The 24,905-nt window shown below is 39.7% G+C and overlaps 1 protein-coding gene across 2 annotated transcripts in view; it reads right to left on the bottom strand.

Moving 5' to 3' along the window:
- The window catches only part of WDFY3 (WD repeat and FYVE domain containing 3), a 212,592-nt gene that overhangs the window by 3,582 nt on the left and 184,105 nt on the right, over positions 1-24,905 (bottom strand). For both annotated transcript variants that reach the window (XM_008573984.1, XM_008573985.1), the window contains 12 exons: positions 23,620-23,773; positions 19,199-19,290; positions 18,763-18,975; positions 15,919-16,066; positions 14,684-14,838; positions 13,607-13,765; positions 11,395-11,574; positions 8,285-8,467; positions 7,043-7,139; positions 4,424-4,747; positions 3,572-3,683; positions 2,929-3,126 (listed from right to left, as the gene is read on the bottom strand). In XM_008573984.1, the coding sequence (XP_008572206.1) occupies positions 2,929-3,126; positions 3,572-3,683; positions 4,424-4,747; positions 7,043-7,139; positions 8,285-8,467; positions 11,395-11,574; positions 13,607-13,765; positions 14,684-14,838; positions 15,919-16,066; positions 18,763-18,975; positions 19,199-19,290; positions 23,620-23,773 (2,015 nt within the window). The remainder of the gene's footprint in view (positions 1-2,928; positions 3,127-3,571; positions 3,684-4,423; positions 4,748-7,042; positions 7,140-8,284; positions 8,468-11,394; positions 11,575-13,606; positions 13,766-14,683; positions 14,839-15,918; positions 16,067-18,762; positions 18,976-19,198; positions 19,291-23,619; positions 23,774-24,905) is intronic.

Below are 24,905 nucleotides of genomic sequence, written 5' to 3'. Positions count from 1 at the left end.
GTTAAGATTTTCCTAAACGATGAGGCCCAGAGGCCTCTGCAGCTGTACGTGAGGCCATTATACCTGGGCGGGACTGGTTCTCGTGGCCTAAACTGGGGGGTATGTCAATGTCTCTTCTTGGAGCTTGACTTCTTTCCCAAGGAAATTAGAAGACTCGCTGACCATTTTAAAGGACAGTTTGGTCACTATCAAGTTCCTCTGTACGTTTAAACATTTTGATCAATCCACTCAATCATTTTTTAAGTAATGGTTTGGCTTTTCTTGTCCAGTCCAAATGCCCTCATTTTCTATTTATCTTGATAGAACTGTCTGAATAGACTATACTTAAGAGATGTTCAAAGTCTTTAAAAAGTATTCAGAGTTCCTATTCCTGGAATGAAGCAGGGTGTGATCTTGGATGTGGCATTACATCACTTTAAGCTTAGATTTTCACAAGACTGAAATGGAGATTTATATTTACTCCATTAATCTACCAGTAAATGTGTCCAGAGAATAAATTAAGTGCTACAACCTTGAGAAGTTTCAAGGACTGTTACTGGACTTCGTGGAAACCCTCAGGCGTGTAGAAAGCTCTCTCAGCAAGGAAGGATGAGTAGATCAGGCAGGGCTGTGACCTCATGGGCAGTGTCCTCAAGCTTGTTTTATCACAACCAGTCACTCACTGTTTTGTCTGTGTTCCAGACACAGCCTCCATCCAACATTTGATAGTAGTGGATAATTTAAAGAATTAGCTATGTTTACATAATATTCTGAAAATTAAATGCTACAAAGAACAGATAAGTGTCAGTGTACATACAGGGGGTGCTGACTATCAGAAATTCTAGATTAGTGGGTTTTACAGAGAAGGCCTCTCAAAGCACAGAGCCACAAGACAGGATCCTTTGCCAAACTCATATAAGTCCCATAAGGAATGGCTCATAGCAACATTCTGGCTACCTCATTTTGAATCAGACTGACCAGGAGGAAATGTTTACGAAAAATATTAGTCTTAACACCTTTTATGGAACACTTATGCTGCCAGGCTCTGTACAACCCTCATATATGCAATCTCATTTAATTCTCCAGACCTCTGTGAGGAGAGGTGGTGCTATACATATTTTACAGATGAAGAAACTGGAGCTCGGAAAGGTTCAGTCACTTGCCTGAGAAAATGCAACAGGAAGCACCCTGTGAGCACTGGGTCAGAGTAAAGGCAAAGACCATGCTCAAACCTGTAAGCCAATGCTGCCTACAAAACCTCAGGAACCGCCTCAAAAATGATTATGCACTTTGGGAATAATGTGTTTTCTGTGAAAGTGTCTCTGGAGTAACGCAATGTAAGCACAAACACGTACTGCTCATGGGATCTTTACTCCTTGTTGTCAGGCAGGGAGAGTAAAGACTGTGCATGTGTATCTGGGACCCCACTGCATGTCAGAGACAGCATCCAAGTTAACAGTGATGGGACAGCTGACCTCACATACAGTAAAAAACAACAGATCCCAGCCTCATGTCATACCTCGAAATAAATTCCAAATGGATTAAAGACCTAAATGTGAAAAATAAAACTTTGAAACTTTTAAAAGAAAATAACCCAGGTTATCTTTACAATCTTAGGACAGAGAAAGATATCTTAAGACACAAAAATGCAGAAATCATAAAGAGTAATAAATGTGACATCATCAAAATGAAAAACGTGTGACAAAAAAAACATATACAAAATTAAAACACAAGTCACAGACAGGCAGAAGATACTTGCAAGATATAAAAAAGACAAAAGATTAGAGCCCAGAACATATAAAGAACTCCTCAATGGGAAAAAAAAAAGAAAGACAGGCAAACCTAAAAGAAAAATGAGCAAAGTTACCCAAGAGGAAATCAACAAATATACAAAAAGATGTTCAACCTCACTAGCACTGCAAGTCTGAACAAAGCACTATTTCTCATCTATCAGATTGGTAAAAGTGAAAAAGTATGGCAATAACAAGTACGACTAAGAACGTGGAGAACTTTCACGTTCTGTTGGAGGCAGCGTAAACTAGCACTAGTGTTCGGGAGAGTAATTTGGCAATATCTTGTTAGCTCAAGCGTAAGTCTATGTTCTATTAATTCTATCCCATCTCCTCTAGAGAAATTCCAGCTTGTGTATTAGAGGGGCATTTATAAGGGTGTGCATTGTAGCTTTATTTGTAGTATTGATAAAATGGAAAAAAAAAAAACTGTCAGAAGGGAAATAAATTCTGATATATTCATACAATAAGATACTTGACAGCAGTTAAAATGAATATACTAGAATAATACTTATCCATATAAATGGATTTCAAAAACAATGTTGAATAAAAAAAGTTAGAGAAGGGTACAGACAGTATGCTATGTAAAAAGTTGAAATGTAAAGCTGAAAAACACAAAAGCAACACTATGTGATGTTTATAGAGTCAACACATGCTCATTACAGTACAAAAACAGAGAGAGGAAGGGGGTGTGATTGGTGAAGGGTGAAAAGAGGACTTAAAATATAAAATGTACCTGTAGTATTTATATATACCTATTTCACACACACACCTCCAAAGCAAATATGTTGAAATATTATCATGTGTATTCTGAGTCATGGGTGACCAGGTGTTTGTGATGATTATTTCTGTACCTTTTAATACAATAGAAATATTTCATTGTAGTAATGGAAAAGAATAAAGAGAAAGTGAAGACCTGTTTACACTGACGCAGCATACTGCAGTGGAAACAGTGGAGCAAGTCAGAACCTGTGTGCTGGGCATAGTTAACGTCCTGAGGGCAGCTGGTTAGCTCAGTTGGTTAGAGCACAGCCTTGCAACACCAACGTTCCTGCACCGGCCAGCCACAAAAAACAAACAAACAAACAAAAAAACACCAAAAACAAAAGAACAAAGAGCTTAATCCACGGAAATTCAAAAAGCACATATCCCGTCTTACTTCTGGCAGAAGAGCTGACCACAGTTTCTGCAGTGGTGTCGTCGCTCTGTGAGAGAAAACCGCACGGAGCAGCCTGAACAGCTGTCACCGCCTTCGTCCTTCACCCAGTGGTCGGCGGCAGATCGGCCTGGCTGGTCACTCACAGACCAGCTGAAAACTCGGCCCCGACTATCACCAACAAGGATCCTGCTGTGGTCCCTGCAGGAGATAAAACACACACAGTCACCGCAGGGCTCTGGGGCTTGTGGTCTGCTTCCTGAGGCTCTCCAGTTTTCAGTGAGTGTGTGTGCTGGGGACTGATGAGGGTCATGGGGAGACCCCTTGATGCACTGAGGGGAAGTATGTACAACAAGACAAAAACAGAACTGAGCCCAAATTTATACTTCCATTTCAACTGTCTTTGGATCAAACCTTCTTACATCTTTGAAGAACAGAGAAGGAAGTATTTTTTATTTTTTAATTTTTAAATTCAGAATTAAAATCCACACACCAGCAGGTTTCTCCCTCAGATTTGTTTCTTCAAGCCACATATGATAATGCAAATGAAATCTGTTTTCCCCAAAGACTGGGCTAGAGTGTGTGGCCCCCAGCTAAGCAAATGACTCAGGATGGGAAAAGCTGCTGGAAAAAGCCTCACACGTACTTGGAGATGCCCAGTGCGGTGACCTCAGCTGGGTGTGCGTTGTCCTTTCGATCAAAGGCTGTGTGCATAGTCAGCTTACTCCTGAATACCAGCTGCCGTTCCCACCGGTACCCTGGAGTGCAGAAGTGGAGGTCATGACATACTAAATGGAGGGCAGCCAGCACTGGGTACATGTATTCTAAGACGGTGGCCTAAAAAACCAGGGCATCTCAATGTACAGTTGTGGCAGCTGCGGCCTTGGATGCAGGTAATGCAGTTTAGCTTAACATCAGTCATGGGCCAGGATGGAGAATGTATCATTGGAAAAGACAAACTAAAGAGAAGGGTAAATCTTCAATGGAAGAAGATGGGTGCAATTTCTCCAATGGAAAACCTTGCCTCTACGACAGGCAAAGTTATCTGCTAATGCAGTTTTATTTACTTATTTGTATCTAATAACTTGCCTATTTTTTTTCTTATTTTAACATTTACTTGTACATATTTGTGTAGTCCAGTGCATATACTGCACAATGATTCACTTAGGGTGGAAAGCACAGTTTTGTACCTGTAAATCCATCTTAACTTGCCTATTTTCAAAGCTTTCATGATTTCATGATTTGTGAATAAATGCAGTCTTTGGTTTGAGGTGTTTTTCTTTAAAACATGCCCAGCATATTGCAAATACCATTGTAGGACAGAATCCCTAAGTCTACTCTACACAAGAAGAAACTTAAGAGGTCTTTCTCTGTGGGTGGCCGAGGTCTCAGGGCACAGCAGGGATGGGGCCCAGGGACAACTAGTCCCACTGCCTCAATCCACCAACGCTCACATCACCTATAAGGAGCGAGAAATAGATACCAGACTTCAAGTTACCTGGTTTCAATCTGCTGTAATTCCGTACTTCAATGGGATTGGGGTGGGGGTGGTTAAGGGGACCCTGCAGATGGGCTCTGGTCTGGCCCTCTGAATAGTTCACGAATATGAAGCCATCTTTCTCATCTAGACTGAGCTGGTCAGACCAGCGCCTGGAGTCATCGGAGCCACTGTCAGTACACCAGGCAGCTGTTGCTCGGCAAGAGGCTGCCCCGGGCCTGTGGCTGGTGCTGCTGGGCTGGCTAGGAGTGTCCTTAGGATCCTGGCAGATGCTCTGCTCATCCGCTTCTGAATCGCTGCTGTCCTCATCTTGGGCTTCCTGCCCTGAATAAAGCATTGCGAGAGGTAGGAAAAACAGACACATCACAATTAGACCCGGATTTGTTCTACTGGTATTTTTTTCCTACCACTTATAAGACAAAATAGACATAATTCTTTAAGCTAGGTATAATAGAAAATTAAAAAAAAAAAAAAGCGAAGATTTTTGGCTACAGTAGAGATTGCAAAAAAAGGGTAGAATTTCTGAAAGACTTCATAGAATACTTTGGCCAACATTCTTAGCTTGGCATTCAGTCTTTCACAGTCTGGCCCGAACCTGCCTTTGCCTCATACACCCTACCCCAGCTCAGCTAGCTGGTGCCACTCAGGTTTTCCCCAAGCAGCCTGTCCCTCCTTACGGTTAGATTTGCATCTGCCATTGGCCCTACAGAGACCTATCTTCCCAATCTCTGTGTGTTCCAATGTCACCTATCTTTCAAGCACAGCTTAAACACTTCTTTCTCTAAAATTTTACCCAATTTCTTCAGCTGAAAATATTCTGTCTTTTCTGGACTCCTTTAACAGTGCATCTCATGTCCTTGAAATCCTACCCTAAACTATTACTTTTGGATATTCTTTCTATAAGACAGTAGAGAGACACTTGACGGCCCAGTGCCTTGCAGAAAGCAGTCAAAGATGACTGAAATACTGATGAAATCTTTAACTTAGGGTTTTGTTTTTCTTCCTCTTTCCATTGTTATTTTGCATTTCCTCACATCAACTTCCCACTCTTTTATAATAAAGTCTATTGGAGGGAAAATTTATGTGAAATAAGTATATACAATTGGAAAAAAGGACAAAAAATAAGAGTAAGCGAGCAGGCGCCAGCCCAATGCACATATATATTTTTTTGGCAAGACAAACACTTCATTCGCCTGCCTCCTACTCATGAGAAGTCTAGTACTAATCGAAACGGAGTTTTCACCCCAATGGCTTATGATCATGAGTTCTAAGGTCCTCAAACAATAGCCTTTGAAACAGCCCCTGGCTTGTCTTCCTTCTCACCCAGGCTAGTGCTCTCAGTCCCGATGCTTCTACACTGCCCACACTCAATCTTTCCTGTGGGCTGCTCTCCCCTCACTGCCACTTCTACCCAACTCTGTCCACAATATGAATATATAAGCAGACAGAAGCTGTGCAAATATCTCTTCTCCATCCACTTCTCCCATCTCACTTATTCATCTGTCTTCCACTGTTATTCACTTAAAAGTTTTGTTAAAGGACGGGAAAGTGACCCGCTTCTCACTGGGCTCCTTTATACAATGTCTGCCCTGTAACAGGTAACCCCTAAACAATTATTGGATTGTGCTGAATTTCTATGTCCCCAAACACCCAGATGACCTTTCTGGTGTGGCTGCAATTGACTATTTAGAAGTTTATATGTATTAACATAATATAAGCATTAAAGTGTCCTACCCATGGGATCTTTTCTGTTTTCTGGCATGAAAAAGTAAAAACTATGTTCACCTTATGAACAGATGTGATCTGTGTCTTTCTGATAATGAGACCTTTCCCTTAGTAATTCCCTCACATTGTCAAAGTCACATTGAATTCTCAGTGTACAAAAATTAATCACAGAGAGACGATCTGAAGGTCAAAGTTAAAACCCCGGTCCTTTCCAGGAAGTATTGTACCAACTATTCTAAATCAAGACGGGCGGCTTCTCTGGAGACTAACAACACAAAGCAGATCTCAGCCTGGTTTTATGGCACTGTTTCCAATCATTCTGTATAGAAATCATCTATCTGTATATTTCACTGGAAAATTTTAAAGTCCTTCACAAATAATAGGTAATAGACGATAGGTCACCAGGCTCCAGTTTGAATTAATTCTCTACTTGGGCAGGCCTGGGATAGGGACTCTGAAGGTGGACTCTAGTCTGCCTCTGTGAATAGTTCAAAAACATGGTGCTACCCTGTCATCCATACTGAGCAGGCCAGATGGGGAGCAGAACAGATGTTGGACTGAGGTGCGGAGTGTCTGACTTTCCCAAAACTGTCCCCTCCGGATCTGCTTTCTTTTTCAGATGAGAGCCCAAGCCTTCAGGAAGCTAGTACTATATTTAGTGTGGAATGTGGAAGTCAACAGCAAGACATTACCATACTGAGCATTTCCCAGTAAACTTGAGAAAACCTAGTACGTCTGCCTAAAGGAATTATACACTAGGCAGCGATCACGCTTCTGGGAGCAATGCCCAACCTCAGGCTCTTGTTTATGTTGTTTGGTATAAGTTTATCCATTGTGATTTTAAAAAAAGAAAAATGAAAATGACTGAATAATTTTTTAGGAAGTATTAAATACCTATTTGTGCTTCTGGACAGTCTTCCTGCATTTCTAAGACTTCAACAGGCTCAGGAGCTGGTGTTTCAGGAACTTGCAAAAATTCCATTCTCCAAAACTAAATTTAAATAAGCATGACAGTAAAACAGTTAAGAAATAGATGAAGAAAATAATTTACAGTTTACTAGATGAAGATGAGCCCTCAGGATCAAGCCAATAACTTAAATTTCTATTCTTGTGTACAAGTAGATTTCCCTGCATCTTCATAAATGTGGCAGTGGACTGCCCACACACAATGGCTGTTTCAAGGTGGAGGGAAAAGGACTGTGGTCACATATGTTTAAAAACTTGGTCCAACTAGCCAAACTTTGTGTCCTACAAAACACTCTCAGAGTCTTGTGTACATGAATAGGCTGTAAATTTCCAAGATTGCTTGTGGTAAGCAGGAGCCCCAAACATATTTGGCTATGGAGCTTTTTTATAACGCCTCACAAATGTAGCAATCTGAAACACGGCTCTTGAGAAAGCAGGCTCTGGGGCGTATGTGCATGCGAGTGTGCATGTCATCTGAGGCACAGGGTGTGGTGTAGGTGTGGGCTGTTGGCCTCACTGTCATTAAGCATATGACTGTGACTGAAAGGGTGGTAATTGGCTGCTCTCTGTTTTTACAAAGAACACAATTAAAGAAAACAGGCACAAAGAAAAATCTCCTGAGAGAAAACCTCAAATATCTGAATAGACTCTAATGGTAAATGCTTTTTGACTCTTCATAGAAGCCCAACACAAAGAAAACTACGAAAAGGATGAACTGCACCTAGGCTTCAAGTAAAATTATCTGAGATTTGAGTCAGAGAGTGGACCTGAGGCTCTGGAAGCATTTTCTGGCTCTGTGATTCTCTGTAGAGAAGAGACTGTCCCTGCTTAGCGTGTTCTCCCTAAGAAGCCATTTGACAGATTTAAAACCCGAATAGTTACGCAGTTCACATTTATAGCAATCCCAGAGTGACATGGGAATCATGTTTAAGTGACCTTCTTGTGTCAAGCTGTCCAGTGGTTAGTAGCACTAACAGAGCTAATAAATAGGAAGAAAAGAGGCCAAGTCACTGGTGTCCTCCACGTCTGAAGACACAGTGGCCAAGGCTTGTTTGAAGTGGAGCGAGAGTTTGCTGTTCAGACATCCTTACACTGTAGGCAGCTTGACACGTTGCAGGTAGACTAGGGCAGCAAATATCCTAATGAGTTTCTCCCAGCTAGTTCACTTACCCGAACCACTCCATCTGAGTGTCCTGTCACGATGACGTTCTGTGTGTCCCACTCATTCATCTCGGACACACAGCAGCAGACAATCTGCTGGCTCCTACCTGTGAATGTGTTTACACTCACAATAGGGTTCCCATTAATGCTCCACACATGGATATATGTGCCAGCGCAGGACACAATGTCCCCCTGAGAAGATAAAGAAAAGCTTTATTTTCTTTGCTCTCTTCCTATTACATTCTGGTTTCAGAAGGAAATTGAATCCTTGGCATAACCCTCAAAAAGCCTTTCAGTCCTTAGGCTAGTTGTTAATTTCTGAGGTAACTTGGAATTCAGTGCTTGATGACTTAAAAATATACCCTAAACAGAGGCCCCTTTAAAATTCCAAAGTCAAGCAGATGCTGTAGCTGAGGGGAACACAGATGGAGTGTGAAGGAAGACGTTTATGCTGAGCAAGGTCTGATTCTACCACAAAGCTATCTGTAATCTGAGGAGGTAATGAGCTACTCTTCTTCCTCCCATTGTTTACAAAATCTGTTTCTACCTTTCATTTAGAGGCAGGAATCCACCCCTACTTTTACAAAATGAGTCCAACCACCAAAACCATAGGGTAGAAGGTAAAATTTTCAGTCCAGATACAGTTATGTCTCTCTCTTCAATAAATGAAAAGATAAATTATTGGTAACATTGTAATATCCTATTTTAAAATTTATATTCACAATAGGGATGGGGGAATGAGGGAAAAAGAAAACTGGTACATGGGTCACTTCATGGCAAACTTGATAAACCTGCAGACTTCCTGGAGTGATCACTTACGTTTTCATGAGTTCTACAGATAGAAAAGAACAAGCTTTTTCCTCAAATTCTATCATCTGGGCTCTGCCCAGCCTGGTGAGAACACAACCCATTACTGCTAAAGGAAGGAAGATGCTTTCTGAACCCCCCACTGTGTGCCAGTCACTGGGGAGCACACTTCAGACACTGAATTTATCTGAAGTCACAGCAGCCATGTGAGGTTAGCTAGCACTAGCCTGCTAAGAGGATGCAAGTGAGGTGCAAAGAGCTTAAGCGACTGTCTTAGCATCAGAGTCAACATTTGCAGCCAGCTCTCCCTAACCCCAAAGCTTATAAACACACCATAACTTGCTGCTTCCCTCATCCCTGACATAGCCTGGGGGTCAGGATGTTGGGTACCAGCATTAGAAAAGACGTGGTGAAGTTCAATACAGGCAGGTCTGAGACATGTGACAACCTACAGAAATTTGAACATGATCTTCAAAAGCAGAGGGAGAACTATAAGCTGAACAGCAGCACCAATGCAAGAACGAAAGCAGGGAGAATGATAAGGACTGGGCTTGTTCAAACCAGAATGTGTGCTGCACTGTCTACGCTGGTCTCCTCCCCTCTCCCCACCCCTCACCCTCAGCTCTTCTTCTACCAAGATAGCAAGAACTAAACCAAAACCCTAGCAAAAATAATACTTAGCAAAGCACTGCTGTATCTATCTCTGACTTGTGTCAGCAGTTGAGTTTTAATTAGTGGTCTCAGCCTCTGTGAGAGACAGGAGGCTCCATCTTGCCCTAGGGAAGCCTTTCTGCAATTACTCCAGGGGGCCTCAATTAGAGTACATCAGAGCAAATCCTGTGGTTAAAAGGGCTGAGCTGTGGAAGAAGAGTTAAAGGTAGATTTGGCTCAAAATGTAACTGAAGTAAAGCAGACTTGATGTTCATTGGAGAAACACAACAGAAACAGAAATCTATTCATGAGTTATTAAGAGATTACAAAAAAATATTAAAATGAAAAAAAAAAAGTTCTTCTGTAATGTTTGCAACAACTCTTGCAATCCAGTGGGTGTACACTGGCTCAAATAATAACTGACTAGAAATAAAATTCTCAGTATCTAAGTTAAGAACAACACCAAAACAAAGTGCTCTAAATAATGGAATTAGGCATTTAACTCAGAGCAATGCTGGGGATCCGAGCAGTTCTGGTACACTGACACTTTTCATAAAGCTCTTGAGGTGCAAATGTTTGCAGGACCAACCCAAGGTGCTGTTCTAAAAGCATCTTAAACCTTTTAAATAAACCAAAAGCCAAATTTGACTTTTTTACCCTCACATGTACCCCACTCATCCCAACTCTGATGACCCCCACTATTATCAATTAGACACTGAAACTGATGTTCATGAGGACTGAATTTCCTCCTTTCTCCTTTTTCTTTGAGTGACTATATGATATCTGACAAAATGCATAATACTTAGACTGTTATGTCAGAAATCAAAGATGTAGCATCCTTCAAAAGGAAAGCTACCTGTGTGGGTGACAAAATATGAACATCATTTAATGACAATGCTAGAAGGACTCTGTGTCATGAAGGATGGCCTGGGTCAGGGGTTGGTGGTAAGGACAAGGTGGGAACGGGTGTGTATGGCTAAGAGAGAAAAGGCTGGGTTCAGGTTCCTGTTGATTTCTGAGACTGATGTGCACTGATGGCATCATATATGTACTGATGCACATCATCAACGTACTAATGTGATAACCCATCCCAGTTTTTGTAAACCTACACTCAGCTTCTCCTGCTTCACCAGTTCATCTTGTCCTCAGGTGAGCTTGGACTGTGTGGGGGGCTTCAGGCCAGTGCATTTATTTTATTCTGACTCATTTTATTTATTTGTATATAAAATATTTATTTTCAAAAAGAGATAATATCTCCTTTGAAAACTTGATGATTTTTCTCGTTTGGGTACCAAAATGCTACTCTTTTCACTTTACATAATAAATAAATAATTTGAATATATTTCATCAAAAATTTCAATAAAATTCTAACATTCTTAACATATCCTATAAATGCTTTGTTTTTAAAAAAAGCACATTCTAGAATGTTTTGTTCTATTTGAACCAAATCTTACTCTCTTTAAAGTATGCAGGAGTAAATAGATTTAAGACAAAATTGCTCTCTGGGTTACAAACTTTAATGCCCATTTGCTTTTCAAATAACATATAAATCAAAAACAATGTAGTGATTTTTATAAAATGAGTGTCTATCAACTTAGAAAAGAGTCATTTTTTATTTAGTTTATCCAGACCATAAGCCAAGTGGGCAATTTACTACTTACTGTTAATTCATTGATACAAAGAGCAGAAACTGGAGCTCGATGGCCTCGGAGCTGTGTTAGAAACGACAATTTGTTCAAATCCCAAATGATGCAGGTTCGGTCACGGGACCCACTGACGATGATATGATAGGCTAATGATGCTGTGGCGCAGGTGACAGTGTCCGTGTGGCCAAGTAAGGCCTACAAATGAGAACAGAAAGAAATCAGGTTGATTATGATGATGGGGTTCCATTATGGACTCCAGAGTTGTTGGATGCATCAGGAAACGACTGTCACAAGTTCCGGGCAGTGGCACCTGAGCAGCCGTGTCTGGGAAGTCTGGGAGGCAGACCTCCTTTCCCCTCCGACTGACTGCCATTGCCTCATCCCACAGCAAGAAGGGAGAAGTCTGAATCCCCTGGAGGCTCTTCTGTTTTTATACTACCTCTTCCCTGGACTTGCACCAGGATCTGGGAAGGAAGGGGAATGGCCACTGCAATCCAGCCTGGGTTTCTCATACCATTTCTATGTGGAGACGTATCAATTGTGGGCCCCTAAAATATAGAGTTTACACTCTCTATCTATTCTTTTATGCTAAAAACTCCTGTTTAGTTCATTCTAAGAAACTATAATTGTATGAATTTTTAAAAATATGCACAGACTGTGAGAACCACGTGGTTATAGTACACGATCCAGAAAGATAAGGGGAAAATGTGGTTGTGATATGTCGACATGCTGAAGTTCTGCTACTGAATGGGAGCTGTCTGCACACTGTGCCCGAGAAGGATTCCTCCTTCAAACTAACTAAGAATTTCTCTCTTTCGCTGGATTATGAAGAGAAACAGGACTCAGGGAAAAGCGAATGTGAAAAAATAAGTAAGCACTTCGAATAAAAAGATTTGGATCACTGTTAGTGGTTCCTGAGCACTTAGAACGGGCCATCTCCCCTGGCAGAAGAGTATGCTTGCTTAAATAATGAGTTGGCTTAAAATTTTGGTCATGTAGACGTACTTATCATATGTTTAGCAAACCCCGGAAGGCTGTTTTAAGTAAGAAGTCCAATTTTCTAGCACATTAGCCTCAAAGTCCGTTTTCTAAGTGGAAACTATTTTCAGCAGGAGAGTTTGGATCAGCAAAATGCACTGTCAACCTTGTATCTGTTCACGTTGAGACTCCGTGTGTCTTTACGCAGCTTGCCTCAAGAATCAGCAACTCTGCAGAGTTTCTGGCATCTGTAGATGGTTGTTGGTAATAAGTACGAGGGGTTCAATTATTCCCATGGATATTTAAGACACCAATGTTTGTTTGAGTCTGGCTTTAAAATAGCTTTGGAGTCAGATGGAACTGAATTTAAATCCTGGCTTTACCACTGAGTGTGACTTTTGGCATGTGCTGTGCCCTTGTTAAGCTGTGTTTTTTTCAGGTATAAAATGGGGCAAATAACTACTTTGCAGAATTGTAAGGATTGAAGTTTTATACTTTTAAAACACCCAGCACAGTGCCCTAAACATAGTAGGTGCTTACTAAATGATAGGTAGTATTGTTGCACTACTTTTCAAATTTGTATCATAAAAAAGTACTTAGATGTATGCTCTTTATTTAAAAACAACAACAACAAAAAACACCTTATAGTAAACTCTCTCACAAATCGAATATTAAGAGATGGCTTAATTATAAAAGGATTCTTGCTTTAAGCAAAAATTGATAATAGAATCAGACACATAACAGGCAATCAAAAATACTTGTTCATCAAATGAAATCATCAAGGGCGCTACTGAATATATTATGAGTTTGGCATGTCCTTAAGGATATGACAAATAAGAAAACAGAAAAAAAAAAAAAAAAAAGAATCAAAGACTTAATTGTTCAGCTAAATAAAAATCACCCTGGAAGGAAATTAATATGAATTAATAGCAGATATAATAGGATTTATAAAATTCAATTTACATATAATTTTTGAGAAACATTTATATTACTTAAATATATTGAAATATATATTACCTAAAGACAACTTCCTTCAGAATTTTTAAAAAAGGACCAGCTTAGGCCATTTTTAGAAACAGCATATTCTGATTTCCTTCTTTTTAAACAAGCATTTCTAGCAAAATAACTTCTTTTTGTTTTGTCTATTATGTGTGAAGTGCCTCAAAATTAAGGAAGGTTTTTAGTTTCTCTTGAGTGCAGGCAGCTGAGACGGAATATGTCCATCTTTTCACTTTCTGCAGCCTGTTACCTGTTTGAGGGTGAGCGTCTTAGCCTTTTCTTTCGACGTGCCCATCTCCCATACACACACCACTGTGCTCGTTCCACCCGTGATGACCAGTTTGGGGTTGGGGCAGATTGCACACAGAATCTGGCCCCACTCAGACAAACATTCATAAACAGTCACTGCCTGTAAAAGAAAGCAGATGTGAGACACACATGCTAACAAGTGCTACACACTTCTGAAATGCAAGCAGCACAGCCGAGTGAGGGTGAAGGGCCTGCATGTAGGCACCTTGCACAAAAATAACAGCTCGTGTTCCGGGCTGGTTTCAGTTTAGCCACATTTCCACTGAAGTTCTACCCTGACTTTCTAACTATAGCTGCTGCTACAAACCATAATTATTAAAAAGGACTTTGTTCATAACAGGGGTCTCCAGTTTCTCCAGTTTGGGAAAACGATATTCAAATTGTGTGATTCTGGGGATAATCTGGTTAAGAGGGTGTGTTTGCTCTGGCCAGTTACAATGTCAGAAGAAAGCATGAGTGCTGCTGTTTAAGGAGAACAACTAAATGGAACTGCGTTATGGTTCAACATAACAAGCTGTGCATTGTCTACCCACCTGGCATTCAGAAGGGGACTGTCCAAGGGCAAACACATTACATATTGCCTCTGCCAGGGATACTTACGGGACTCAACACAGTCACTGCTGCTTCTGTGGGATGTAGGGACAGGCTTTCTGTCAGTTTTTTAAAGAGAACTAAAATGACAAGTGGGCTAGAGGGGGACTCACCAAAAGGAGGCTATTCTGGTTGGCAGAAATGTTGAGTCTCTTGCTGGCTAGCATCTCTTGCAAGGATTCTTTGAGTGGGAGGAAAACTGCTAACCTCTATTACACAACTTTCCAAAAGAGGATTGTTCTACAGGAAACATGACTTCTCCACTAGCTCCCTTATCCTGGTCTGATGCAGTGAAGCTCTCCTTTCTTTTGGGCTTTGGAGGAATGGCTGACAAGCCCTTGGACTAGATTCTCCCCACCCCCATTAACCAGGATAACCAGACCATGACAGAGCAAGATTAAATGTATAAGCAAGAAACAATGCGAACCTTGTCTGACTCATAGGTGCCCAGTCTGCAGCTGAGGTCTGCATAGCCCCAGGCAAAAGTTTTGTTCCAGGTTGGTGGGATAAGAACTTTATTCTGTTCTACAGCAAGAATACCTTTGTCTGTACATACTATTTGTCCCACAGGCTCTTTGAGTTCTGTAAAAAACAAATCAGTACATTATGACAGGGACAGGGAAAACTAACTTCATTATCCCATAGAGGTGGTAAAGTAATCTCAAATATTCACACAAATCAAGCTTCCTGACTCATACATGGAGACAAAATGATCTTAGAAGTAGAGCTTGGCTTTTGTGTCTCCTGTAACACCTGCTGGGAGGGATGTTCACCCCGACAGGTGTTCTGCAGGGGCTTCCTGTTTCTGGACACTCCTGGGTTTCGATCCTAGCACTCAGGCCTGCCTCACTAAGGTTGCCAAGAGTAATATGGGATGCTTCCCAGAATGTCACAGGAATAGACCATCAACCAATCTGTCTTCAACACCTCCCAAGTTATAGCCAGCCCTTAGACATCATGAAGGAAGGCCATGATGTTCCTGTGAGGCACAGACTCTGACCATGCTAGTCCTCCAGAACAATTGCTGGGCAGTGACTGGAGCCAGCACAGAGTCGAGTCTGTCTAATGAGGCAAAATGGCATAGAATGGTAGCCAATCACGTTAACCAGACTTTGATGCTCCAAATCTAGGATTTTTTAAACTGACAACTTCAAGACTTCGCAAAACATTTTTTCATTCTAAGAGAAAAAAAAATCTACTTGAAAAAAATACTTTTAGATAACTCATTATACCATCAGATGAAAGATAGATTTCTTTTGGTTGGTGTATAAAATACATAGTCTTCTTACTGCTATTTCTGGCAGGCAGAATATGTATAAATGAAAATAAAAAACAAAGACAGATTTTTTTTTTCTACATATAATTTAAAATTGAAGTTATAAGATTTTTTGATATTTTACAGTTTTTACTATCTTAACAGGAAGGAGAAACTTGTTCGGTTCTTGTTGATGCAAAATCCAACAGACCCAAAAAAGAAAACAGAAAAGAAAAAGGAAAAAAAGAAAATGTAAATACTAACAAGTATCTAGTGATTTAACACAAAATATATGGCACTTATTACAAATTACACTATTGTTGAAAAGCACATTTTTGTCACTAAACTAAGATCACTAAATAATCCCATCAAATTATGAATCAAAAGTTTTTCTGTCATCACCTTACCTTTTACAGGTGTTAGAGATGGCCTCAAGTTGTCTAGATGATGGAAAAAAATCTTGTCACTTGTAGATCCTGGTGGGACACAGATTCCTGCGCTGTCTCCATTAAGTCGACTCCTTACTCGCTTTGGTGGATGAGGTTTTTTAAATAACTGGTACAAAAGAAGATGACAAACTTTATAATGACAGATAACTAAGCCCTATTATATGCCAGGCATTATGTTTTTCTTTCACTTAAGCTTCACAACAACATTTGGTACTATATTATCCCCACTTTACATGTAAGGAATGAAATTCAAAGAGGATCGGAGGCTGCCAGAGAACTCACATCTTACTCAGTAGGGACAGTACTATGACACTAAAGCTCAGGTTATTATCATGTTTTATGCTAAGCTGAATTCATAATAACTTTCCAAAAGAAAGTCAACCTACTCAAACTACAGTCGATTGACAATTATTTTCCAGTGATGTTTTAAAAGTTAATCAATTATTTACAGCCCAATACCATTCTGTGCCATTGAAGGCAGGCAGACATTCTCTCTAATTGTATTATTTCTGGCTTCAATACGGCCTTTGTCTCCGTGATTTAGCAATATCACTTTGGTGTCTCTTAGGAACTACTAATTTGCTTTGTAATTTGATTTGTGAACATTATCACCTTCTTTTTACTTTGCTGTGTTACAAAGGAAAAAAAAACTTTGGCATCTCTGTTCAGTATTTTTACAGGATTAGAAATATTAATGTACACTTAAGACTATTATTTTTCAAATATTATAGATCTCCGAAATAAGATACACACAGTAGTTTCTGTTGGAAAGCTAATATTTGAGGAAGATATCTGAAAAACCTCAGATGAAATGAGATTTAAAATAAATGCAACACCATCACATTTTGTGAATTAGACATTCTGGGCTTCCAGGAGAAAAAAAACCAGAAAAAATACTTTGTATAAAAGAAAATAAACAGTCATGCATCAGTTAATGATGGGGGTATGTTCTGTTCAGAGAAATGTGCCATTAGGCTATTTCATTGTTGTGTGAACATAATAGAGTGTTCTAACATAAACCTAGACGGTGTAGCCTACTATATACCTAGGCTATTTGGTACGGCATATTCTTCTGTGTGAGTAACGTGTTGTGCTAGGATGTTATGGTGGCTACAGCAGTATTAGGTGATAGGAACTGTTCGGCTCCATCATAATCTTATGGGGCCACCACTGTATATGTGGTCTGAAATGTTGTATGCACCATGAGACTGTACATTCTAGGTTCCCAAACCTTTAAATGTTTTGTTCCTATTTTATGTACACACAGGGCCACAGGATCAAGGTTCTGTTATCTTCTGTAAATATTAATAATGACATGAGACTCGAGTTGTAAATGAGATACACACACTTTAAAGCATGTTCATGAATGAACATTTACTGAAGAACTTTTATATGAAGACCTAAGGATAGAGCATGGTTCCAGGTGACGGCATATAAAGATGTATGGGTACAGTGACCATAAAACCTAGATTTTTCTAGGATGGCTCTACTTGAAAGTACTCTCTATTACTCAATAGAATGTCCTACAAAAATGCTGGCATCCAAATAATATTTCTCAGACTGCTGGCCTCTTATACTCCAAAGTGGCACAAAAATCCTGCAACAGTCCAAGTGTCTTGATTGTTTTGTTCAGAAAGTTTGTTTCCCATAGCATGAAACATGGCTCCTGCCCTGACAACCCTCAGGAAAAAGGAAGGTTTAACTAAGATTTTTCAACTGTGAGTAGAGTTTATTAACAAGCATTATGCTTTAAAAATACCCCCCTTTTCTTTACTGGGGGATCTAATTGCTCTGGAAACAGTGCAGGTGCAGACCGTCCCACTCCCTGTCATGGCTTTTCCATGTTCCATGAGTTCCCAAGTGTCAATCCTGGAAACTTAAAGTTGGTTAACCTACAGAAAGGATCTCCAGGAGGCATCTGAAGCAGGAACAGAAAAGATAGCCAGGGCCAACGTGTGGCGCCATTGGCGCTTGGTAGAGGTGGGTGGTTTGACCAGCTCAGCAAAGCACACCTTCTCCACCCTGTGCCGCGGTGACTCTTGGTGCACCCTCCCCTGCCATACCCTGGATGACAGGGATGAAGTCTCTCAACAGAGGTTTGCTCGTCACTGAACATGAGGTGGACATCTACAGTGTCTGCGTGCTGAGAGGCTCAGCTCTTGGTCTTACTCCCCAGACAGTGGTGGGAGCAGCTACTACACGTCTCAGGCATTCCTATGGCATGTGCACTCACATATGTACATCAATAATTTAATACAAACAACCATCATCTGTTCCCTGAACTACTGCAGCACCTTTCTAAGTGGTCTTCTTGTGCTTCCATTTGGCTCTCCTACGGGGGGGTGTGTGTGTGTGTGTGTGTGTGTGTGTGTGTGTGTGAGAGAGAGAGAGAGAGAGAGAGAGGCCAGAAATTAACTTTTAAAGTTTAAATACGACCATATAATTTCCCTGCCTAAAATCAGCATTCATTTCCCACCAGCCTCTGGACAAAAGCCCATCCTGTGTATACATGGTCCCTCCTGTTAGGTCTTGTATGGGTACAGGAAAGTACACCCTACACTAGTCCATGAGTGAAAATTACCTTTAAACAACAAAATTTCTATTTATCTGGGCTGCAAAAGTGAGAAGAAAGCAATAATCTAGGGATCTATTGAACCTAGTGGGTGATATTTATTAACTTCATTAAGTTAGCTTGATTAACTTACTCTAAACTTTATTATATGGTCACCTTCCGTGTACAGAAATATTACAGAACTTAAAAAATGAAACAGCACATCAACGATAAGAAAAGAACATCCATACCTGTTTTGGGATCTGACCAAAGTTATTAATGAAACCGATGGTGGCTGTCTCCTTCAGTGGGTCATTTATGTTATAGATATCCACTTGACCCTCATAAAAAAGGTGATGGAAGACATTTACAGCTTCTACTGCAGCAGGGCCTTGCTGTTTATAGCCAAAGATTAAGTCAATCCACTCGTGTAGATGAGCACTCACGTAATCACACTCCAAAGCCTGTAATTCCGAACCACAGGTTCAGTCACTGACTGACTTCTATTACTCACTCAGAAAGTAAAAAACCTTGGCCAGTGGTCAATAGGAACTAAAATAACTAACATCCAGAAAGATAATATTAGTTACTTAAACAAATGGGGGACACATTGCTCAAGGTCCTCTCTGTATTATGGTCAATGACCAAATGAAATCCAACTTCAACTGCAAAGTGTACTTCCATTACCTCACGGTGGACTCTGATGAATTCTCGTGGGTCCCCTTTTGCCCAGGGTGGAAGGATAACATCTCCAAGTTTGGTGCCATTTTGTTTACAGCCTATGAAATTGGATACATTAAAAAAGAATGAAAGAATGGGATAAATGGTAACCATATTAAAGTGACAGAGAAATAGTGCGTTAGATTCATTACCAGAGCTATAAAATTTTACCACCAGAAAAAATCCTCAGTGATCATCTACTCTGGCATTTCCCCAAAACTGCTCCTTATAGCACTCCCTCAGAAAGATTTATGAAGTGTTAGCAAAACTGAGGGGCTCTCCCTGTCAAATGTCTTCAGGAAATGCTGAGTTATACAATGTTAGACATGTTTCTTTCCTGTAAGACTCCCCAGAGGTTTAAATATGCTAACGGGCACTGCCCTTCTCTAAGAGGGATGTTAGACACGATAGTTCTGAAATGTAATTGACCGTAGGACTCCTTTTCAATGAGATATTTTTTGGGGCTACTATTTTGAGTCTCCTGGACACAGTCTCCTGGAGATATTTGCAGTACATGAAGTTTCTCATATTTCTAACTTTTAAATTCTCAAGAGAGCTCTGGAGAACTGACAAGTATTTTGCAGTAAAATACTCATTAAATAAGCAAAATCTGGCACAATATAACTTTTTGCTGTTTTTGCATCATTTAATAGAAAAAATATTTGAAAAGACTATGGGGCTACCCAGCAGAAAAAAACCATCATATTGCAATGAAGCACATAATACTTATTCCATATAAACTGTTATTTTAAGTCATAGACAGACGATTTCTAAAATACAGAAGAAACTATTTGCTATGAAATCTATCCATGACAAAATACATTTAATGGAACTGGCATCTAAGGAAACGTGTTCTTTTTTCTTCTCTTTAAATAACACCAAAAAAAAAAATCACTTTAGCTTGCAGAGTTTTCATAGGTACAAATCAGATTATCATAGTAAAAAATGATTCTATATACAACAATATTGAATCACTACCTTAAAAGCAGTTGGTTAGGTTAGATAAACAGTTGTATTAAAAATTTTTATGCAGAAATGCAATTGTTGAAATGTTAGAATACAAAGTCAATCTCAAGCGAAAGCCAATAAAAACATTTTCCTTAGATATAATCTTGTCTTCATCATTGTTATTTGATAATTTATTTACAATGTGAAATTAAGTGAGAGATACAAAAAATCACTTTATTGTTTAGAGAAATGTTTTGACTTGGTTTGAAAACTTACCCTATGAGTTAAGACAAAAACAAATCAAGTCATTACAACCCTTCCCCCCAACCACACCACACTTCACAGCTCCTCTCCAATCCCCCTGAAACACCCTCTGGATCTAATTTTTTGATAATAAGAAGCAGTTAATAATCCCCAGGCAACCTGAAATATAAACTACTTTTCAAAATTTTGCTGTAATCCCTGAACAACTATGTGATATAATTTTATTTTAGTAGCACTATCTGAAATTTAAAAATGACTTATAAAGGGAACATGGCTTGTAGAAAACCCTTGGTCTAATTCTGCTGTTCTGCAGCTCTCCTCTGTGTGCATCTATTGATTTAAGAACAAGACCATTATTCACCTAGAATAATGTCTTTGTGGTTCATCCTGGTAGCATTTAGCAGCATTTCATTCATTTTTATGCTTGAATAATATTTCATTTTATGTATGTATATACCATAATCTGTTTATCCACTCATTCTTTGATAGACATCTGGGCTGTTTCTGCCATTTGACTCTTGTGAATAATACTGCTACAAACATGTTTATTCTTCTGGTACTTGCTTGAGCTCCTGTTTTCAATTCTATATACCCAGGAGTGAAATTTCTGGGTCAAATGGTAATTCTATGTTCAACTTTTTAAGGAACAGCCAAACTGCTTCCTGCAGTGGCTGAACCATTTTAAGTTCCCACCAGCAATGTATAAGGGTTTTAATTTTTTCCACATCCTTGCCAGTCTTTATTTTTCTGTCTTTTCCCCATCACAGCCATCTTAGTGGATGTAAAGTGGTACTTCATTGTAGTTTTGATTTGCATTTCCCTAATGACTAATGATGCTGAACATCTTTTCATGTGCTTACTGGACATTTGTATAACTTCTTTAGAAAAATATGTATTCAAATCCTTTGCCTATTTTTCAGTTGGGTTATCTTGTTGTGGTTGAATTGTTAAGAGTTGTTTTTATTCCGAATACTAGACCTTTATCAGATATATCATTTACAAATATTTTCTCCCATTCGATAGGGTCTTTTCACTTTCTTGATAACATCCTTGGATGCAGAAGTTTTTAATTTTGATAAGGTCCAATTTATCTCTTGTTGTTGTTGCTTGTGCTTTTGATATCATAATAAAGAATCTATTTCCAAATTCAAGATCATGAAGATTTATTCCTGTGTTTTCTTATAAGAGCTTTATGGTTTTAGCTTTTATATGCAAACTATTTTTTATAAAGTGTGTGATTTCAAGGAGGAAAGATGATTTGGTATAAAGCTGATTGTGACAAAGATACATGACCCTTCTTTTATTTACTTATTTTAAAAGTGGATTGTTTGGTTGGGCTTGTAAGGGGTCTAACTAAAACACTTTTGCAACATGAATTATCATAACTGACTCAGTCGTTCTGAAGATTAGGGGGTATCTCTTTCTTTCTGCACCTCTCCATATTTGTTTCTTTGAAAGTGGTGAGCCTAGGAAAGAAAGCAGCATTCTCCAAAGGTGAAGAATAAGCAAACATAAGAAAACAGTAACGTGCATCCGATTCACATGCTGTAGTACGCACACGTCTGTTGACTTTGCTTGCTATCTATTTTATTCTTTTGGGGAGCCACCGCTTTCTCCAACTCTAAGTCCTAGCCATTGGTATTCTTAGCTGCTCAAGGGGAAGCTCCGGGCCCAATCAGAGGTAATGGGACTCAACTTCGGGACTTTTGCTGGGGCTATTGTGAGTCTTATTATCTTTCTTATGGTATCTGAAGCTGTAATTTCACAAAGTTAAAAGCTACTGATAGACAATTAAATAAATTACTAAAAAAAAAAAAAAAAACCTTGAAAAATCACTGAAACATATAGGATATGAATATTTCCCTAAATTTTCTGTTAATGAAAATATGGAGGTAGTATAATAACGACTTACACGATCAACTCTCTGTTTTTAAAACAGCAGGATAGGGCCGGCCCGGTGGCGCACTGGATAAGTGCGCCGCTTGGGAAGCGCGGCGGCGCTCCCGCCCGAGGGTTCGGATCCCACATACAGACCGGTTCCCACTCACTGGCTGAGCGAGGCGCGGGAGCAGCACTGAGGGTTGCAATCCCGTTGCCGGTCCCCGGTCCGGTACGGGGGCAACACTGAGGGTTGCGATCCGTTGCCGGACACGGAAAAAGATAAAAGACAAAAAAACAAAACAAACAAACAAAAAAAAAACAGCAGGATATACAGGATACTAACAAATACGAAAACAGAACAATACTTGGCAGGAATATTCTAAATTGGAAACAGTGGAATTTTGATATGTTTTAAAAGAAATACTCAGAAGCATAGATCAGCAAACTGTGTTCCAAGAAACTGTAACCAAAGTCGTCAGATCGACTTGCCTGACTGCCAGATAATATAAAAACAGTAATAACGAATTTCCCTCCTTCATATAAATGTTTTTTTTTTCCTTTTTGTCTTTTTTCGTGTCCGGCAACGGATTGCAACCCTCAGTGTCGCGCCCGTACCGGACCGGGACCGGCAACGGGATCGCAACCCTCGGTGTTGCGCCCGCACCTTGCTCAGCCAGTGAGCAGCCGGTCTGTATGTGGGATCCGAACCCTCGGCAGGAGTGCCGCCACGCTCCCAAGCGGCGCACTGTAGCAGTGCGCCACCGGGCCGGCCCTATAAATGCTGATTTGATCCTGTTTTTCTAGAAAATCAGATCCCAACAGGATAAAGAAAAGGGATTTACTTAAAGTTATTCTAAAATTCTAATTTTAAAACACATTCAGCATATAAACTGAGAATGCATCAGGCAATACACAAGATTAAAACAACACATGAAAAATTTGGATATGCCACTTGGCTATTAATGGATTTCCACAGTAATAATTTTCACATAAATTTTCACTTGACTATTGTTTTAATCGAAACAACAAAATTGTGAACATCAGAGGTAATCTGGGTCAATTCATAAATGTCTCTCAGAATCTAGGTTTCACATGGCTCTTTTGCAGCATAAATTTGCTTTTCTTTTTATATTTAATCACACACATGTACACAATTACAGTAAATAACAGCAACTGAAACTACAAGGAAGTCTTTCCTTGTTAATGTGTGCTACAGAGAATCCTCAGAAAAGTGACTATTTCTACTGGTTTTTTCTTGGCTAACATTCCTAAGATAGTGCCATTGCTTTACATACCTAGATCAAAGTTGTTGGAATTGAATAGGAATTCTGGCAAGTAAAAAAATTCTGGGATAAGTTCTTTCACATCTGCCATGTTGTGCTTTGATGCTGAATACCACGCCTCACGCACACTGTGAAACATCCGGTCAGCAAGGTCAAAGTGGCCACCCTGTGGGCAGAATGAGAAGGCATGCCTCTATTACAGAAGCATTTCCACTTCACAGTTTCTGTCAAGTTCATGGGTTTGAAAACCTCAAGTATGTTTGGCGACATTTCAATTTCCATTATCCTATGCTAAATATGCTGAATTTTAAATAATCACAAAAAGAAAATGAATCTAATTCTCTTTGGGGTTCTCCTTACACATGGGTGCTCAATGTATTAATTTTATAATAAAAGTGAAATCCTAATATAAAAGTTTCAAAAGTCACTTCAAAAATATTAGTTTTTAGAGAGGACAACACTATAATGAAATGAGTTCTTACATATTTTGATGATCTCCTAAGAAAAGATTCTAATGTAAACCATCTACAGTTGGAAATATTCAAGTTATTTATATACATATTTGGCTAATTTTATAAATTAACATACATCCACGTTTCCACACCAATGAGAATTAAGTGGAAAATTAGGAAAGGTAATCAAAAAGTTACAGATTGATAAATTCAAATAGAAAAGAGATTCCTTTTGCCTACAGGGCCTCACAGATACACTTTCCTCTTTAAACTTCATATGCTGTATTTTAATTGAACATGGTATATCTGTCTTATGACATTCACACTGAGAAATGCCAAAGCCCGTACAATGGTGCCAAGACCTGCCACAATCTGGCCCCTGCTTCCTTTCTGACCTCATCCCCATGACTTTCCTTGGCTCTTAATCTGTTCTGGACATGCTGGCCTCCTTGCTGTTTGACAAACATGTCAGGCACATGCCTGCCTTAGGGCCCAAGCACTGGCTGCTCCCTCTGCTTGGAGCATACTTCCTCCAGATGTCTGCAGTAGCAACTCCCTCACTTCCTTCAGGTTTCTGTTTGGAGAAGACCAACTCTGACCACTCTATTTAAAAATGCATCCTGCACTCCCCCACCTCCCATTTCCCCACTTCCCAATTCCCTTTCCTTGATCGATATTTTTCTGATAGCTTTTACCACATTCTAAAGCACTTACATTTTACTTATTTATTATGTTTGGCTGTCTCCCTCAACTAAAATATATATAAGCTCCACAAGGAAGGGCTTTTGTCTTTCTTCATTGATGTCCTCCCAAGCACCTGGAACAGTGCCTGGCACATAGATATTC

Source organism: Galeopterus variegatus, unplaced genomic scaffold (genome assembly GCF_000696425.1).
Source record: "Galeopterus variegatus unplaced genomic scaffold, G_variegatus-3.0.2 Scaffold980, whole genome shotgun sequence".
NCBI lineage: Eukaryota > Metazoa > Chordata > Mammalia > Dermoptera > Cynocephalidae > Galeopterus > Galeopterus variegatus.
Note: the sequence above shows the minus strand (reverse complement) of the source record. Positions and strands in the feature narration are given on the sequence as shown.